The 19,134-nt window shown below is 26.7% G+C and overlaps 1 protein-coding gene across 4 annotated transcripts; it reads right to left on the reverse strand.

The window, feature by feature from the left end:
- Positions 1-1,186: 1,186 nt before the first annotated feature.
- Positions 1,187-15,408, reverse strand: Fem (feminizer). Of its 4 annotated transcripts, none has more exons than XM_083100646.1 (10): positions 15,306-15,408; positions 13,408-13,780; positions 12,665-12,849; positions 4,308-4,415; positions 3,862-3,955; positions 3,724-3,789; positions 3,444-3,560; positions 2,489-2,663; positions 2,211-2,379; positions 1,187-2,132 (listed from the first exon to the last, which is right to left on the reverse strand). In XM_083100646.1, the coding sequence occupies exons 2-10, from the start codon at positions 13,746-13,748 to the stop codon at positions 2,116-2,118; spliced, it is 1,272 nt and encodes a 423-aa protein (XP_082956772.1). In that variant the 5' UTR covers positions 13,749-13,780; positions 15,306-15,408; the 3' UTR covers positions 1,187-2,115. The 4 variants fall into 4 exon arrangements, with proteins under 4 accessions (XP_082956772.1, XP_082956774.1, XP_082956773.1 ...); XM_083100648.1 differs by having other exon boundaries at positions 13,408-13,777; positions 15,306-15,388; XM_083100647.1 differs by lacking the exon at positions 15,306-15,408 and adding an exon at positions 15,131-15,227.
- Positions 15,409-19,134: the final 3,726 nt, after the last annotated feature.

The following is a 19,134-nucleotide window of genomic DNA, read 5'->3' on the forward strand; positions in this document are numbered from 1 at the left end:
GTGCCATTTCTACAGTATTTAATGATTCAAAACCCTCTCTGTCGTGCGTGTGCGTGTATACCTGTATGCATACGTGTGTGTGTGTGTGTTAGATCAGGCACACGCGTGCGCACACACACACGTATGCATACATATATGGTAGAAAGGGTTTGGAATTATTAAATACTGTAGAAGTGGCATATATTACACACACACATATTTTTTTTCTTTTTTTTCCAAATATTTATATATTAATTCAATCTATATCAAAAAGCACATTTCTTCAATATTATTCTTCAATATGAACTTTAATGTTATTCACTTCAAATCATCGTATCTTTTATGTTTGATTTTCAGATTTTTTGCACGAGAAAATTTTTAATCAGCACCACTTAAACCATAACATATTTTAATTTCAGCTAATTTGAAGCCACTTTTTTCACATGAAATGTGCGGAACTTTTTATACTATATATTAATAAATCATAATGTACGTGCACCTTCTATTCACCTTATTTACAACAAACGTGCTCATTAAAATTCTTTTAGCGATGAAATTAATACTAATACAATATGTACAGATTAATATATTATTTTTTTATAGCTAATTTGAAATAGTAATAAACTCTAAAATACTGCAGATTTTTATTCTATTCTAGAGTACTTTTCTTTCTATTCCATTAAGAACACAGAAAGTACTACGATTTAAGTGTCACTCTGGAACAACCATTTTCCTGTAAACTGAAATTTTCTTCTCTTGTGTGGTACTAATCTCATATTACATAATTATATGTATATAGCTATATGAATCAGATGCAAGAAAATGAATAAAAGGTACAATATGTTACACTTATTTTTCCAAATATCCCATTAGAAATAACTGAAGATATGTAATCTATACAAAATGTTCAGAAACAAAGAAAAAATATTAAAATATGCCATAATTTCATTTTAATTATTTGAACTCTATCAACAGAGAACACATTTCCTCTATTTCAAACTTTTTTTACTTCTCAATTCCTAATTCTTATTCTAATGACATATGTGAAAATTAAATGTTATTTTATAATTTGTTTTTCATTGATTATCACATAGAAAATGTGAATATAGTCAATTATTGAATCATTGGACATTTAAATGCTTTAAATGTCGAAGAATTACATGTTTTTTTTTGTTTTTAAAGAGAGGAATAAAGAGATAAACAAATGTGCCCTTAAAAAATATAATTTCTTTAAGAATCCATTTTATATTGTTTACAGAGAATTAATACATATAATTTTAATTATAATATAAATTAAAATATATATAAAGACAATTCTATAGATGCTTCTAGGTTGTTATATAGAAAAGATTTTAGATTTATACTTAATATACATATATATAAATTAAGATTATAATATATTACAAATATTATATAAAATAACAAATATATAACAATAGCCACATAAAATAAGCATAAAGTAGAACAAAGACGTAATAGTATAAAATGTATCCATATGCTTTATATTATTCGTATTATTTGTTAGAAATCTTTTATGAAATCAAAATCCTCATATTAAATCAATAATAATAATGCTGAAAGTTTATGAACATTTTCTTGGACAATAATAATCTCATATATGGTGTTTGCAATGTTCAAGATAGCAATTCTTTATATCATTTGCACATGATTTACGTCTTAATTTTATTTTTTATTCTCTTTGTTTCTCTGAATCTTGCAACAAATCTACTTAGAAAAAATAGAAAAGGGCACAATCTACATGTACTGCATGTCAATGGAATTATTTTAATTTTTTTAAATAACTATTTTAATCAAGTTCTCATCAAGAAAAACATAATTAATAAGTGTTTGCTCTTTGATGATGACAATATATATATGTAGGTTTCGTTTTTGAAAATGTCCATTTTCAAAATAATTTCTTGTATTATTCAGTATTGATAGAATATGGTTTGGTAGGACTTCTGCAACAATGTAAAGATCTTCTATGTGTTTCTTGCTTCTTGTTTTTCCAGTTTTACAATCTTGAAATTAATACGATTAGCTGAATAATTTGTGATATTTCTCTTCCATAATTCCATATTATTCAACATATAGAGTTACAAAATATAATAGGCATAAAGACTATATATTTTATTTTTAAAACGGTCCATATCCTGCAAAATATCATATTATACATATATGAAATATATATAATATACCTTATATTACATTTATATAATATCTATATTTACTTGGGTTTGGCGGTGGAGGTCCCAATCTGTACATATCCGGAGGAATAAATCGTGGAGGGAATGGTCTAACCGGTGCCATTAGAGCAGAATGTCGGCCTCTTCCCATAGGAGGGACTTGTCCTCTAAATGGGACCATAGGGCTTACTACAATTGGTCTTGGAGGAAGATTCTATAAGTTGAAAAACAAACCAATAACAAGTCAAATTAAAAGATTATGGAGGTCTGTATAGAGACTCGTTAGATTAAAAATTAGACTTATATGGAATTATACAACTCACATAATAGATAGGCACGTGTATTGGTGGTTCGATATAATGCGATGCAACATCTCTTCGTTCTCTGGATCTATCTCTATCTCTATCTCTATCTTTATCTCTGTCTCTTCTTTCACGAGAATGTTCACTCGATCTATCACGATATCTATCGCGATAAGATCTTTCTTCTATAAGTGGTCTATAACAATAGTAATAGAAATAATAATTATAATAAAACAAATAATGATCACATATTTTTAAAGAAAATATTGCGTTTTTTTGCACATTTCTTTTGCAAGTATAGTTTAATTAATCTAATAATATATTTAATGTTAAATATTTTTGTAAATGTTAATAAAAATATTTTTGCAATAATATAAATGTTAATAAGAACGATCAAAGTGTATTAAGGATAACGAACAACAAAATTTGTTAATAATAACAAATATCAATAAATAACTATAAGAAATTAGGCTCTGTATATTAAAATATAAACTTAAATTTAAACAGGCCATCAGAGCCAAACGCGGATGGTAATTATTATCCCTCTATTTCCCCTCTGTAGTGTTTCTTATAATTATTTAATTCACGCCGGCGGAAGATGGCGTTATACTTTAATTTAATATATATTTGTAGGCGACCGAGAAGTATCGAGTTGAAGGGTCTGAATAGCTCAGTGGTAAGAGCAGTCGCCCGGCAAGCGAAAGACTCGGGTTCGATTCCCGATTCAGCGACTTTCAGCCCGATATTTTTCTCGCCTACAACACTACAGGGAGGAAATAGAGGGATAATAATTAAATAATTTCTCGAATTGAGAATTATTTAAAATTTGCTTGGTATCGTACCAAGAAAATTTTGTGCCCTGTGCACAAAAATAAATTTCAACGAAAACTTAATTCTCATTGAACTTACGCACTACCATCCGCGTTTGGCTCTGATGGCCTGTTTAAATTTAAATATCAATAATTTAATTCCATACCTGGTATGTGACTTGCGCGAATCCCGTTCTCTAGAACGCGAACGGTTAGTGTATTTATGTGCATCTCTTTCTGTATATTTCTCTTTATATTCTCTGTGTTTTTCTATGCTGTTTCTTCTATAACACAGAAATCCATTTTTTTTTTAATTAAGAATTAAGAATTACAAATTAGATTCTTTTGATCATATTTGTCTTATTACTGCTTTAAAAAGCAAATATTGCTATAAAATAAATGAAATTAGATGCTTCTTCAGCAATAAATAATGACATATCGCTTTACCCGTTATTTTTATGATGATCACGGAATTCTGCCCTGTTATCCTGATGTTTTGTATCTGTACGGTATCTAAAATTAAAAAAAAAATGTAGAAAGAATGTATATTAAGTGAATATATTATCATTGAGAATTAAAACAAACCTAGACTGGTGAGACGATAGATATTCAGAACCATACAATGTAGGACTCAATGATGAAGAACGTTTCTTGAAAATCTGCGATTTACTGGTCGAAACTGTAATATAGTTAAAATACGAGAATTTCTCATACATGTTACATTAATATCTGAGACATAAAATATTGAATCAAGTTAAAAACTAAAATATTAATTTGTTTATCGACATACAAGTATTATTTTATTCAAATTAAACAAAGATAAAATTTATAAATGAGATTTATATCTATAATTTAGTCTGGCATTATATACTACATGTAATATATATTTGAATCTTTGATTTTTTTTTATATTTTTCTAGAGAATTTAGAATCTGAGAAAAATTACAATCGCAATTTTACAAATTCATTAATTTATAATCAAAGCAAGAAATCTTTAAATAATTTAGCAAAATTATTTCTATAATGCGTACCTGACTGCTCTCCATCTACAGCTACAACCGTACGTCGCTCTTCTATTTCATTAATCTTAGTAGCTTTTTTTATTTCTTCTCTGTCGAATATTGGTTTACATCCTTCTCCTATATAGTTTATATTACATCTTTTAATAATTATTAATATAATTCTGATATGCATCGAGCGAAAAAATTCAGCTAATTTGATTTATATTTCTTTCGATTATTCAAATTAGGCGATATCGTTTTTAAATTCTTTATTCGTTATTTTTAGCGATTATTGTATCAGAAATAATGTTACAAATATTATGATTTCAACAATAATAAAAATATTTGCAACTTTAGTAGATAAATGTAATATTTGCAAATATAATTACATTTAAATGAAATATTTTATAAAATCAAATATTGTTGTAAAATATTTTATGTACAATTATTAAATATTTCAATTTTTTAAATAAATACACGAAACTCTTAAATATAAAGAATTAATAATAAAAAATATATTGTAATGATATAACTGTAATGATATAATTGATAAACAAAATTTCGTTGTTAATAAGATTTTGAAAAAGATAATGAAATTTTTTTTCTATCATATTAAAATAACGAAATATGAATTATTATATATGCAATACATTTATATTTTTTTATAAGAATTAAAAATAAAATTAATGCTAATTATTGGATTATTGCATATGAAATGATATTTTTATTTCAGTGATTTTTAAAATGATTTTATAAAAAGAAAAATAACTGGAAAAATTCAGCGAGGATATTTGTTAATTTGTATATTAATTAATTATTTCACAATATTACTTTTTAAGTATGAAATTTATATTTACATCATTTTAATGTAATATATAATTGATATCAACAAACATTTATCTTATATTCCATAACTATTAAACATTTTCTATATATGCAACAATCCAATATATAATCTGATCTTTCATTAAACCTGATTGAAACTATTTTATAATTTGATATATGTTTATATTGTTTATATTAAATTAATTAAATGACACTAGGCAATACTGTAAAATATCTTCAGGATAAGAATAATATCACAATTTAACCATCTTCCAGAAAATATTCTTCCATTGTTGTAATTTTGCAAAATACATATGGAAATATATTTTTATATTTAATCTTTTAATTACAATATTCTACTTTTATTTTTATAAATATAGATTAGTTGATTATATACTTTTTTTAAATCCAGAATGGGTTCTTATATCAGTCTGTGCTGTCCATAGGTAGAGCATTATTGAAAGATCTTCAATTGTCCGTTGGTTTGATCTTCCAATGGCCTGTACCTAAATTCATCCAAATTATTTATAACAATGATTTTGCTCTTTCCATATCTCTTGGAAATCTCTTACTATTCTTACTAGTCTTAAAAAACCTTTATTTTTTTTAAACAAATAAATAAAAACGCAGACAATTTTTAAGATAGTCTTTTCATATATAAAAATTATTATTAAATGCAAAATGATATATATTGATTCATAATATCCCCATCAATTCTCATGATTTCAATAAAATTTTTGATGTCCATATTAATAGTATTCTAACTATGGCTTCGCAAACAAACTTTTATTACAAACAATCTATTGTTTTGTATTTATAATATTGTATTTAATAAAAGTTCTTAATTTTAACATGATTTATATGTTTAATATATAATATAAAAAGATGCAGATACAAATATATTGCTTATATATTCATTAATGTTACAATATAAATATTACATTGTGTTATTATTGTGTTTATGTCTTAATTTTAAAAACAAGGAGAGCAATTTCTAGAAAGGAAAGAATTTTCATACCTGTTTTTGAATATCTTCATTTGTTGCATTTTGTGTGGCATTAATTTTGAAGAATTTAATTTTATCTTCATTATATGTTGATCTTCCTCAGTCATTAACTTTATTTTTTTTTACCCTTCATCAATGACAATAACATCTTCTGTGAAGCAGATATTGTTCAATTAATACACACACACACACATATATATTATATGTACATATATGTATATATATGTATATAAAATACAATGATCAATATTATGTGCATGATTGTATTTAATCATATATGATTAAATATATTAATATACATTTCAAATATGATTCAAAGTTAATTGTACAATTATTTCTTTATGTTTTTTATGTCACACTTTGCAAGTCCAAATTAATATTATTTGTGGCGTATTAAATATCAAAAGATACTTACTTTGTAAAAAACAAATATAAAAAAAAATTTCCGTAAAATCTCTACACTTATAATAACCAAATACATATTTTTTAATTAAAAGTGATTTATACTTATTAATAATAGAAAAATTATTAATATTTTAAATTTATAATTTGATATATGAACTAATTATATTAACTTGACTGAAATAATAACATATATAATAGTGTATAAAATCTTCAACGAGAAATAATATTCTTTCAAATCATCTCTTCAATGTCACCTCATCAATCACCTTCTAAAAAAATATTATATATTTTAATATATATATTTTAATGTTAGTAATAATCTCTAAATTTTAAGATCATATTTTGTATATTATATTTAGCAACAAATCTTTTTTAGATTTATGTTTTGACCAATTAAACAGTAAATTTACATACATACAATACTTTTATTATAGCGTACATGCACACATATTTTCCTTTTAGCTTAAATATAAATAAATATTGATTAATCATTTATAGTGGCAAAATGTCATTATAAAATTATGACATCAATAAATATGTAACAATTAAAAATTTTAAATCTGAGCGCTAAAATGTCATATTAGAACTATTAGATATTTGCATATATAAAAATTAATCATAAAAAACAGATGTATCACTATATATTATTTTATATTTTAATAAACTTTATAATTTTATTTAATTTTCATATACATAGAAAAAACCATTTAAAAAAAATTATATATTTTACTTTTGTTGTGTTTAATTATCTTTAATATAAACAAGTGAAAAAGTTTTCATACCTGTTTTCATATTTGTTATCTTTTCCATTCTTACTTTTCTTAGTGTATTAATCATAAAAATATAATCTTGTCTTCGTTATTAACTTTTTTTTTCAATTTGTTCCATTTTTCTAGTATTGTTACATAATATAACGTTTGTTGTAAACATAACATTTTCTATGAATCAGAATTTTATTGATGTTAAATCTTAGACTCTTCAGACAAGAGGGGGGTATCTACCGTGGACCCATCGTCCTTAAGGACTCCCCAAGTCCCTGCTTTGGCATTCGCCCTTCGGAAAAACCACGGATCAAAAATCGTGGGCAAAGCAGTTTCTCTCTAAGAAACAGTATCCTTCCGCTTTTCCAAAGGCATCATCTCTGTTTAGAGAAAAATTTTTGGAAAGAAGAAAATAATTGGGGGATCTTCGCAAGATGTTGGTTCTTAATGATTCTTCAGCGCGGAGATATTCTTCCGATGACGTCTTCGTATAATGAATATTAAATAACATCGTCAAAAACAACTTCAGCGATAAAATATAAGGCCCATCGTCCTCATGAGGACTTCCCAAGTCCTTGCTTTAGCATTCGCCCTTCCTCCCACTGAAAAACCACGGATCGAAAACCGTGGGCAAAGCAGTTTCTCTCTAAGAAACAGTATCTTTCCGCTTTTCCGAAGGCTTCATCTGTTCAAAGAAAAATTTTGGAGAAGAAGAAAATAATTGGGGGCTCTTCGCAAGATGTTGGTTCTTAATGATTCTTCAGCGGAGATAATCTTCCGATGACGTCTTCGTATAATGAATATTAAATAACATCGTCAAAGACAGCTTCAGCGATAAAATATAAGGCCCATCGTCCTCATGAGGACTTCCCAAGTCCTTGCTTTAGCATTCGCCCTTCCTCCCACGGAAAAACCACGGATCAAAAACCGTGGGCAAAGCAGTTTCTCTCTAAGAAACAGTATCCTTCCACTTTTCCAAAGGCTTCATCTCTGTCACCGACAAGATACTATTAAAGACCGATGGTCTTATGGGACTTAGCGTGATCAGAAAAAAACGTGCAAAGTGCTACTGTAGGTAAGAAAATCTTTACATTGTCGATAATAAAATAATAATTTGATACCATAATTTCCCAGACAGCACACATGTCCAAAAGATATCTAAAAGACGACTTAAAGACGTCTTAAAGTCCTTTAGACGTCTTTAAGACATCTTTTGGCCTTTTCGTGCTATCTGGGTTGTTATTTTTGAAGCAGGTATACAAAAGATTTATACATTTTCGATAATAAAACAATAACTGAATGACCTAAAATACTCGTATGATTTAAATAACTTGTAATTGTCTTCAATATAATCAAAACTGCCGGTAATATCATCAATCTTCTATTATCTCCAGGCCCACTTGGTGGTCACGAAAATTTACCCAGGACTGTCGGTCTTTAACAGTATCTCGTCGGTGTCTCTGTTTAAAGAAAAATTTTTGGAAAGAAGAAAATAATTGGGGGCTCTTCGCAAGATGTTGGTTCTTAATGATTCTTCAGCGCGGAGATAATCTTCCGATGACGTCTTCGTATAATGAATATTAAATAACATCGTCAAAGACAGCTTCAGCGATAAAATATAAGGCCCATCGTTCTCATGAGGACTTCCCAAGTCCTTGGTTTAGCATTCGCCCTTCCTCCCACGGAAAAACCACGGATCGAAAACCGTGGGCAAAGCAGTTTCTCTCTAAGAAACAGTATCTTTCCGCTTTTCCAAAGGCTTCATCTCTGTTCAAAGAAAAATTTTGGAGAAGAAAATAATTGGGGCTCTTCGCAAGATGTTGGTTATTAATGATTCTTCAGCGGAGATAATCTTCCGATGACGTCTTCGTATAATGAATATTAAATAACATCGTCAAAGACAGCTTCAGGGATAAAATATAAGGCGCAATAATATATATACTTTTAAAAATAATACTTAAATATATAAATTATGTAATTATTTCCAGAATTTCTAAAAGAAAACATATAATTCTTTATATAAAAAATGTAATATAATATTTAAAATTGCACTCTTAAGATCAATTATGTTTATAACTCAACCCGTAGCTCAAATGCATGATATTCGCAAGTAAATAAAAGAAATATTATTTTGTTAAAACAAATTAAAATATTTAATTATTTATTAACAACCATAAAAAGGAACAAATAATAATTAATGTAGGAATTGTGAATAAGAGTAAAACTGTTTGCGGAAATTGTGTACAATTATGATCATGTTAAATTCTTTCTTTGTTATTATTCGTTGTTTTTCAAAGATGATTTCTCTTGCTTGTATGTAATCTTCATGCAGCTTTATTGATTTTGTAAATTCTTCATAGAAATAAAATTATTTATATTTTATAGAATATTTCTCTTTTTTTTTTTAAATCACCTTAATATATATGATCAAAAAATTTGGAGAAAATATAAAGACAGACTCTTTTCTTTTTTAAAACACTAAATACTATAACAATTTTCTATTTATTCTAAATTATCGCTAAATATATTAGAATTACGTTACTTTTTAGTCTCTTTGGAATTTTGACATTAATCATCAATCAATTTTTTATTCAAGAATTGTTTATTAAATATTCATTTTAATACTCTTTAAAATTTTGATTGTAACATTTTGATTTTATTTTCATATTATAATAAAAAAATATCCTAGTAATATTCTAATCAAAAAAGAGATAAGAGTAAAGATGACTTTTGTGCACTTATCATTTTTTAGAGTTTAAATAACCTTATCTACTTATTAGTTGTTGCATATAAATGATGAGCAGATAGATGATTATCCATTTATGTTCCTTTTCCATACACACAAATTCTATTTTATGTAAAGAGTATCCAAGAATCTCTTTTTTGCATTTTCTAACATTTTTCAATTACTTTTGAAAATCACAAATTAAAAAAATCCATGAAGAACACAATTTTTCTTTCTTTCTTTTTCTATAAATTTCTTAAATATGATTTTCAGATATCTTCATTGAAGTTTATGGCCTTTCTCTTCGAGATTGTAATCTTAGAATCAAAACTTTAAAGGAAATACTAGATGGTTAGTTGTTTCTATTTTTCTCCAAAGTGCCAGATCTCTTCCACAACAATATATTGATTGTGTGTTTTATCCTCAAATTATTTTTAACGAGTTATACTATTTCTTGATCATATGTTTGTAGATTAATCCTTCTCTAAAAAGCTTTTTATAATAAATATCATTAATCAACTTTCTGAATTCATTGTGAGTTGTAAGGTGTTCCAGAATGCCATACTTTGATTTCATACTTGATCCATAAACTATTATTACAATTTATTCCTTGATCAATTCCTTGAACACAGAAATTTAAGAAACTTTTGTCAATCCTTTGTTTTGATATTATAATTTGTTAAGTAATCATTTTATTACTTTCTAAAGACATAACTCTTGATTCTTGATAATACTTTGATATCTTTGGATATGAAGAAAGAGTTTTGAGAGATTTATTATCATTATACGAGAATTCTCTCAAATTCTTTCCTACTCGAATATTTGTCTTATATTTCATGAAAAACTGTTGAATTACATATATCACATAAAAATAGTAATTTCTATTTGGTGTTATCTTCATAAAACTCACAGTACTGATTTTGTATATGTAATACATTTTTTATAAAAGTAAATTTACCAATCAATTTAATACAAGCAACAGAACTTTTATATGATTAATGTAATGAGAACTTATTATTTCAATGATTATTATTTAGACTAGATTCTTGATATGTTGTAATACTAGGATATCTATTCAAATCTTGTAAAAAAATCCTTCCACCTTCCAGTATTTTTAAAAAATTCAAAATTTTTTCAAAATTAGAGAATTTTCAGATATAACTTTATATAATATAAAATAAGTTTTATATTATATAAAACTTTTTTTCATATATATACGTTTTTTAAATAATAATTTAAATAAACGTTTTCTTTTCATATATATACGTTTTTTAAATAATTTCTGTAAATAAAAAAATTAAGTTATACTTGAACTTCAAATAGGAAATTTGAAAATGTATTGAAAAGAATTTGAATAAATGACTTTTGTAAGTAATTGAAAAAAAATATATATGTATGTGTGTGTGTTTATATGTGTATGTGTATATATGCATATATATATATATATATATATATATATATATATATATATATATATATATATATACAGGGTGACCCATTTTAACTTAGGCAGCCAAATAACTCGAAAAATAAGCAAGATAGAGAAAAATGTTTTAGACAAAAGTTGTATGGTTTCGAGGGGGCCATAAGATGGTATCATTGGTTTGACCTTGAAGAGTCATTTGAAGGTCACGTGAAGGTCACTTCAATTTTTTTAAATGGAATACCCTATATATTTTTGTACATTCTTGTAGCTTATTTCGAGAGCTTTCCAAAACACTATAATTAAGTACATTTTCGTTAAGTACTTTTTGAGTTATGAGGCTTGAAATAATTTCTTAATTTTACATAAACCGTAAAATATCTTGTAAAATATTCATTTTTCGATTATCTTACCTTAATACTTTTATGTACAAAATAATGAGAGGAATCAATTGGTGTAAAGAAAACACATAGTTGTTTCGAAGAAAAAATATGTAATTTGCAATTAACAATTCCATATTTTTTCTTAAAAACAACTATGTGTTTTCTTTACACCAATTGATTCCTCTCATTATTTTGTACATAAAAGTATTAAGGTAAGATAATCGAAAAATGAATATTTTACAAGATATTTTACGGTTTATGTAAAATTAAGAAATTATTTCAAGCATCATAACTCAAAAAGTACTTAACGGAAAGGTACTTAATTATAGTGTTTTGGAAAGCTCTCGAAATAAGCTACAAGAATGTACAAAAATATATAGGGTATTCCATTTAAAAAAATTGAAGTGACCTTCACGTGACCTTCAAATGACTCTTCAAGGTCAAACCAATGATACCATCTTATGGCCCCCTCGAAACCATACAACTTTTGTCTAAAACATTTTTCTCTATCTTGCTTATTTTTCGAGTTATTTGGCTGCCTAAGTTAAAATGGGTCACCCTGTATATAAACAGAGATATGTTTATAATATATATGTAAAATACATATTTAATTCATACTTTAGCCAACCAGCGGTTCACAAAAATGCTAAGAATATAAGAACAAGATTATCAAAGAAAGTTTTTTTAAACAATTTTCTGAGTATTAATAAAAAATTCTATAAGAATTTCCGAATTTTCTAGGAAATTCTTGAAAAGTGCCAAGTTTTCTAAAAAGCATCCTGAATGCTAAATAATAATTTCTGTGAAAGATAAAAATTTAGAGAAAAAAATAAAATTTCAGAAAATGTCAATATTTTACCCTCTCTTCTTTTGAGGATCACATCTTCAGCATTAACAATACTTCGTTGCAGTTCGGAAATTGGACCTTTTACAGGAATATTTCTGCGAATATCAACTTTAATTCGACGTAGCTCCGTAGTACTAATCTGTATGCCCTCAGGACCTTTGAACAAAGGTATTGTCCCACTTGTAGATCCCTCTAATCTGAAGAAAATTCAATCATAATGGATTAAATTAATGCTAAAACTTTTTGCATTAAATTAACCAAATTTTCTCAAGAAAAGATCTTCAGGAAGACAATTCTACTTTTAAATATACTCTTGAAAATGCTGTTGTATATAATTTTAATTTGTTGTTCTACTTTGCCAATACGATATCATGCATTTTTATATTTATTTTTTAATATTGAAAATATTGTAATTGCTATTTGATTATTCTTTAAGATGTCTGCTCTATGTGTGTGTGTGTGTGTGTGTATGTGTATATGACATATGCATTAAATCAAATAATCTAAAATTTCTGGATAAGGTTGATATGATGATAAACATTAATAATTTATATATTTTTGTATATTGTAATTTCCTTTGTAAATTGTTTTATATATTAGCTCTACTATTTTTATAAATTTTGTTTTATTTCTTTTGAAACATTCAGATATTCATAGATTTTTCTTTATAATTGTTTTTCTTTATAAAGTAAATGTTTAAACCAGTAGAAATGTATATATATGTATATACAGTCATATATATGTCTAAAACTTACTTTTCAAACAGCGTACCAGATTTGGAAGCACTTGTCGAAGATCTTCCTCTATGTCGATATTGCGGAGACTTACTACTGCTTTTGCTTCGACTATGATGTACAGGTTTTGGCTCAGTATATCCTAAAGCTTGTGCACGTTTTTTTTCATACTCTAAAATCTTTTGCTGTTTCAACTTTTCATGTTGCCTTTCCCGTTCTTGTTGCCGTTGCCACTCACGTCTACGCCTTAGTCTTTCCTCTTCGGTCCTTGAACGTAGAATTGAATGAGAATCATGGTCTTCATTACGAGCAGATCTTGATTCCTCATGTCGTCGAACATTAGTTGGTCGTGTTGGATTCATTATGGTGGAAATATGCAAAGCAGAATCCTCTGCTAAAATCATAATAAATACAAATTTTGACTTTTATTTCCTAATACAATAAATATCTCTAAATATCTTCATTACAATCAGTCAGAACACTGCTTTAATAGATTAAAAGAAATAAATAGCTTGTACTTGGAGCTTATAAATTGATATATTTAAAAATTAATAGTAGAATGAAAGCTGTTAAAAAAACTGAAAAAATTTTTGCTTACATTATTGATTTTTTTAAAATTATTATTCAATGTATTTTTTATAATTTTTTGCATCTGAGTTGTAATTATATTAATTTTATGCATTATTATAACTAAATTAGTAAAGAACCAGTGTTTTATGAATATTAAAATTATTAATGATTTTTTTCTCGCTAACTAAACATTAATAAAATATATAACATAATCTTCTCTACTGTAATATGTTTATATATTATGCACCATGCTCTTTAATGTCTAAAAAAGCATTACTTTATAAGTATCAAAAGAGACGATAATAAATATTACTTTATAATAAAAAAAATAATTTACTTATTGTAATAACAATGTAGCATGCATAAAATTCAAATATAATTATATAAAGAACAAAAGAAAATAACTTTTTTGATCACAGGCTGAGTTTCTATGAGTTTCAAAATATATAATCTATCAAGTTTAAAAAAAGCAGTAACAAAAGTAATTCCTGTACTGAATATATAATACAAATATAATCAGATCTAATATACACAGACACCAAATCTTATGAATACATACAAACTAAGATTTTCATATTATATATTATAGAATATATTTAGATAGTAGCTGTATTATAAAATTTATTAAAACAAATTTGTACATTCACATAAATCATACAGAATAATCAACCCCAATCATATGTTTAATGTAAAAAAATGATATAATAATATTAAAATATAATAATATTGAAATAATTGCTTTTATTCCATATTTCATCATATTCATCTTAAATTAAGATTTAGTATAACTATTTTTCATTCTATCAGTCTTCCTCTTTCTCTTTTATAAAAAATTATACTAATAACTTTTCTTTTTTCTTCTACATTTCAATAAATATGTAATTTTTATATTAACAAATATATAAAATTAATTGACAATGTATATTATCTATTATCAAAAAATAAAATTATATAAATTATATTTTCATTATGAAAGAGAACAATAATCAGAGATATTTATATGTCTAGAATTTTTATGAATATAATGTATAGAATATAAAAATATTTTATTATTAAAAAATTGCAAATGCTTCTTTTTCACTCTTAACAGAATGATAAAAAATGTTTTTCTTCAAAATTGAATAAAAAATTGAATAAAGACTTTTAACAATATAAAATATGACCTTGTACATACATCTGATTTTACTGCATCTGTAAAGGAGACAATGAAATCAATGAAATATTAATTTCAAGTTAAAATAGGTAGTCTTCCAGATAAATTAATACTGTTTTCAAAAGAAATTCACACAAACAATAATTAAAATTTATTTGAACTTATCGTAACTTCTCATATATCACATTAAACTCACAGTAAAACTATCCACAGTGACCAAGCAATATCGCCATTTTATGTTAATTAAAATCATGCACATAGGCTGCGGTCAAGGGGACGCTGAAGATGCTTTGAAACTAAAGTCACTAGATATACAAAGTACCGCAATCCATAAAGCCCCTTGCACAATGCTAGGCAACAGGCAATAGGTGATTTCCATTTACATCAAAACTCAGATAAATCTCACTTCTGTCTTTCTTTAACATGAATGTTGAAGAAAGACAGAAGTGAGATTTATCTGAGTTTTGATGTAAATGGAAAGCACCTAATAAGAACAGAAATAATATCTATTCTCTGCTCCTATTGGCGAATATTTTCTGTTCCGCGTATTTATTGGTGAATAGTTTCTATTCCTTATTTCTATTGCCTGTTGCCTAGCATTGTGCAAGGGGCTTAAGACTCAATGTATAAGGATTTGGAGCCAAAACGGCCTCCTAAAAGTACAAGTGCACACTTTTGTTACGTATGTATGTACACTTTAAATGCAATTTTCTAACCTGTATGTGAAATCTGAGAAGCATTTGTGACTAGGTTGTTGCGTAAAAGGCTATAGAAATCAAAGCGAAAAAGGTTTTCGTTTATTTCGCATCCCAAAAAGCGAAAATAACAACAAAAAATGCAAAAAATGACTAAAATTAATTGCCAAAAATACATTATCATTAAGGGGTCATGTAAATATATAATTTGAATGAACCGCTTATTGGAGCCAAAATGGCGAATGATTGCGGTACTTTGTATATCTAGTGACTTTATTTGAAACGTTTGATTGACCAATCAGGGTAAAAGGAGTAAAGATTTCTTTAACCTGATTGGTTAATCAAATTCTTCAAAGCATCCTCAGCGTCACTTTTGGCGTTTTCGAGTGGTCGGGTTTAGACCCGACCCGGGGTAGTTTACTAGACGTTATTGACCAATCACAGCCATTCTTCTGAAGAATGTAACCATACATTCTTCAGAAGAATGGCTGTGATTGGTCAATAACGTCTAGTAAACTACCCCGGGTCGGGTCAAACCCGACCACTCGAAAACGCCATTTGACCGCAGCCATAGAGAATCCAAGAAGTATTAAGCGTCGTCTACAATGGCCGTAGCATAAGGTTGTAAGGCCGTAGTAAGAAATTGACCAATCACAGTTGATTATTCTCCTGAACTTCAACTGGGATTGGTCAATTTCTTACGACTACGGCCTTACAACCTTATGCTACGGCCATTGTAGACGACGCTTAAGGTTACGTTCCAAAACGTCCTCTCCGAGGAAAATTTTACTCGATGGCCGTTCCGAAACTCTTTTAAGCCTTTCCGATTGGTTCAAATCGGCCATCAAGGAAAATTTTACTCGGTTAGGGCCTGAGCAGAATGGCTGCCTTAAGATTTTAAGACTATGTTTTATGCCTTAGGTCTTTGTCTTAGGTAACGCACAAATTCGTATTAAGTTAGCCGGAAATTTTTCAGCCAACCAAAAATCTCCTTATGGAATCGTTTGTATTTCGTATGAAGATGTTTGAAGTGTGATTAAAAACGTTTGTGAGTAATTAGAATAATTATAAAAAATTAATCATTTTTACAGTATGTAGTTAGCCAACATAACTAAATATTAAAAATTCTCCTTATGAATCGTTTGTATTTCGTATGAAGAGTTTTGAAGTATAATTAAAAAGGTTTGTGAGTCATTCGTTTAATTTTAATTAAATTTTTTTATATTGTGAAGTTAGCCGGAAGCTATATAAAATGGACGCCGTCCTGTGATTGGTCGATTTGCTTATGGTAAATACTAAAATTTTCTCATGTGTACTGACTTTGGTCCATATTCTGAATCCTCTTTTATCGATAAAAGTGCCTCTAAAAGTGGCTTATAAGCCTTCTGATTGGCTATAAGCCACTTTTAGAGGCACTTTTATCGATAAAAGAGGATTCAGAATATGGACCTTTAAGTGTAAGCAAAACGAGCAAATTTATCTCTTTTGTAACTTTTAATCCATGACTAATTTATTATTAATTCCGCATAATCGCATAATATATCATGGATCGTGGATAAGCGTAGATAATTGAAATATGTTTTTCTACCAATAAATAAGTAAATCTTTTATAATTGTTTTATAATGTAGTCATCATTCAGAAAATGATCACAATTTGTGATTATGTATTTAATTGTTATTTTATATTCGCTTTCAAATAATAATGCAACTATATAATAATAAAATTTATATAAAAAGATGGTAATATATGTAATCCAATTAATTATAATTGACAAAATAATTTCTTGTGAAAAAATAAAAGTAAAAAATATAGAAGAATTTTTTTTATAGCTTGTATAAAAAATCAGTTTTACGCTAAGTATATTATAATTTTCTGGACTGTAGTAATATTTAATATATAATTTTTGCTATATAAATATATATTTCTGATATAAAATCTATTTCTACAGATAGTAAGATCGGCTGAGTATGTCACAGAATATCGGAAAGCTTACATCAAAATGCGAGAGAGAGGAGATGGCATATATCAATATGAATCCATTGCTGATGTTGTAAGAGCAAAAATAGATATCTCTGTAGATTTTATTATTTTTGCATCTGAAAACTTGAAAATTGCCCATGCCTTATCGGAAGTAAATCTTCTTTTGTATTTTCAAATATATATAAGCGCACATTTTTAGCATATTCTTTTATCATTTTTTTTGTTAATTATTATTGATTATTATTGATTACTTTGTTAATTATTGTCAATTAAGAAGAAATATATATTTATATAGCAAAAATTATATATTAAATATTACTACAGTCCAGAAAATTATAATATACTTAGCATAAAACTGATTTTTTATACAAGCTATAAAAAAAATTCTTCTATATTTTTTACTTTTATTTTTTCACAAGAAATTATTTTGTCAATTATAATTAATTGGATTACATATATTACCATCTTTTTATATAAATTTTATTATTATATAGTTTATTATTTGAAAGCGAATATAAAATAACAATTAAATACATAGGTCCATATTCTGAATCCTCTTTTATCGATAAAAGTGCCTCTAAAAGTGGCTTACAGCCAATCAGAAGGCTTATAAGCCACTTTTAAAGGCACTTTTATCAATAAAAGAGGATTCAGAATATGAACCATAATCACAAATTGTGATTATTTTCTGAATGATGACTACATTATAAAACAATTATAAAAGATTTACTTATTTATTGGTAGAAAAACATATTTCAATTATCTACGCTTATCCACGATCCATGATATATTATGCGATTATGCGGAATTAATAATAAATTAGTCATGGATTAAAAGTTACAAAAGAGATAAATTTGCTCGTTTTGCTTACACTTAAAGTCAGTACACATGAGAAAATTTTAGTATTTACCATAAGCAAATCGACCAATCACAGGACGGCGTCCATTTTATATAGCTTCCGGCTAACTTCACAATATAAAAAAATTTAATTAAAATTAAACGAATGACTCACAAACCTTTTTAATTATACTTCAAAACTCTTCATACGAAATACAAACGATTCATAAGGAGAATTTTTAATATTTAGTTATGTTGGCTAACTACATACTGTAAAAATGATTAATTTTTTATAATTATTCTAATTACTCACAAACGTTTTTAATCACACTTCAAACATCTTCATACGAAATACAAACGATTCCATAAGGAGATTTTTGGTTGGCTGAAAAATTTCCGGCTAACTTAATACGAATAACGCACAATACTGTGTGTTATGTCTCGAGTCTTATGTATACGCGAACGTTTATTTCTTACAAACGTTCGCGTATACATAAGACTCGGGACATAAC

Source organism: Camponotus vicinus, unplaced genomic scaffold (assembly GCF_025532165.1).
Source record: "Camponotus vicinus isolate PSW18456_S1 unplaced genomic scaffold, iyCamVici1.0 SCAF_5, whole genome shotgun sequence".
NCBI lineage: Eukaryota > Metazoa > Arthropoda > Insecta > Hymenoptera > Formicidae > Camponotus > Camponotus vicinus.

Coding starts and splice junctions, on each gene's coding strand:
- Fem (XM_083100645.1), bottom strand. CDS start 13,790: ATGATTTTAGCAGAGGATTCTGCTTTGCATATTTCCACCATAATGAAT. Junction 3,956..4,307: donor TGTAGATGGAGAGCAGTCAG/GTACGCATTATA, acceptor ACTATATTACAG/TTTCGACCAGTAAATCGCAG. Junction 3,561..3,723: donor GATCATCATAAAAATAACGG/GTAAAGCGATAT, acceptor TCTGTGTTATAG/AAGAAACAGCATAGAAAAAC.